The 1,318-nt window shown below is 43.7% G+C and overlaps 1 protein-coding gene and 1 pseudogene across 1 annotated transcript in view; both read right to left on the bottom strand.

Moving 5' to 3' along the window:
- Window positions 1-1,318, bottom strand: part of LOC118746661 (60S ribosomal protein L23a-like) — a gene marked incomplete in the record, with an annotated part of 10,118 nt that overhangs the window by 6,630 nt on the left and 2,170 nt on the right. The window contains 3 exon segments of the mRNA XM_036480530.1: window positions 1-237; window positions 310-437; window positions 507-895. Of these exon segments, the coding sequence (XP_036336423.1) occupies window positions 1-237; window positions 310-437; window positions 507-895 (754 nt within the window).
- The window catches only part of LOC118747081, a 966-nt pseudogene continuing 684 nt past the window's right edge, over window positions 1,037-1,318 (bottom strand).

The raw sequence follows: 1,318 nt of genomic DNA, 5'->3' as shown, positions 1-1,318 counted from the left end.
ATATCCAGTGCATCGTAGTCGCGCGCCAAGCGAACGTAGGCCTTCTTTTGACCATCAGGTCTCACCAAAATATTGACCTTGGCTACCTTAATGTCATAAAGTTTACGCACAGCAGCACGTACGTGGTTCTTGTTAGCACGCAAGTGGGTCAAGAACACTAACGTGTTATTATCTTCAATCTTCTTCATGGCTGCTTCAGTAGTCAATGGGTATTTGATGATGTTGTAAGCATCCATGCTGTTCAAAAAACGCAGTAAAATTTTTTGTTAAAAATGTTACATTCTCCATTTATACAATTTTCATACATACCGATTTCTGGTTGGCACCGACTTCCTTGGGTATTTAGGACGGCGTGGCAACACCAGAGTCTTTGGCCGACGGAAGTGCACGTTGGTGCGCACCTTGCGTGTGCGTGTACCAAAAGCACCCTTCACAATCTGAAAATATTCCAAAAAGCATACATAATCTCTAATCCAAGCGGTATGTATACAAAGAAAATATTTTACCTTAGTTTGCACTTTCTTGGCCTTCAATAAAGCAACAGCCTTAGCCTTTGCTGTACCTTTTTGCACTTTAGCACCGGGCTTAGCGGCGACTTTCTTGCCCTTAGCAGCGGCGCGAGCCTTCGCCGACAATTTAGCCAAGAGTGACTGTGGCTTCTTGCCAGCGGCAGCCTTCTTCTTAGCATCCTTAGCCTTTGGCTTGAGCTTGGTGGCGAGCTTTTTGGCAGGCGCTGCTTTCTTAGCTACAGGCTTCTTGACACCACCAGCTGGGGCAGCAGCGGGCTTCTTGGCGGGTGCAGCTTTCTTGGCAGCAGCAGGTTTTGCAGTTGAAGCAGAGCCAGCTGCTGAAGTTGCCGCTGGCTTCTTCTCTGGCTTCTTGTCGCCGGGTTTGGCTGTTAAAACACGTAGGTACAATTAGTGGGATATGTATGTAAATATGTCGCATAGCACTGGTGCACAATGAGGTTAGGTGTATTATAAGCAGTTGATAAACAAAAACCAAAATAGTTAATTGGAACATAATCATAGAAAAATTACACGATGCACACTTCTTCTAATTGCTTAATGCAACAAAAGCTGTGCACTTTGAATATATTTTAAGCAAAAGAGTGCACTTTTAGCTGGTATTGGAGCTGCGACCGCGTGGCCACACACACAAACCACTTTCTTTAAATATTGCACATTTCTAACAAAAAAAAACTTTATAATTTCGTTGGTAGTCGATTTCTTTAGTTATGAGGCACTTTTGTACACAATTTTGGCAGCAGCAAATGCATTAAATTGGTATAATTCCCTTACCGGATTTCTCGGCAGGC

Source organism: Rhagoletis pomonella, unplaced genomic scaffold (assembly GCF_013731165.1).
Source record: "Rhagoletis pomonella isolate Grant_MI unplaced genomic scaffold, Rhpom_1.0 Rhpom_scaffold_00011, whole genome shotgun sequence".
NCBI classification, from domain to species: Eukaryota; Metazoa; Arthropoda; class Insecta; order Diptera; family Tephritidae; genus Rhagoletis; species Rhagoletis pomonella.
This window is presented reverse-complemented; position numbering and strand designations above follow the sequence as displayed.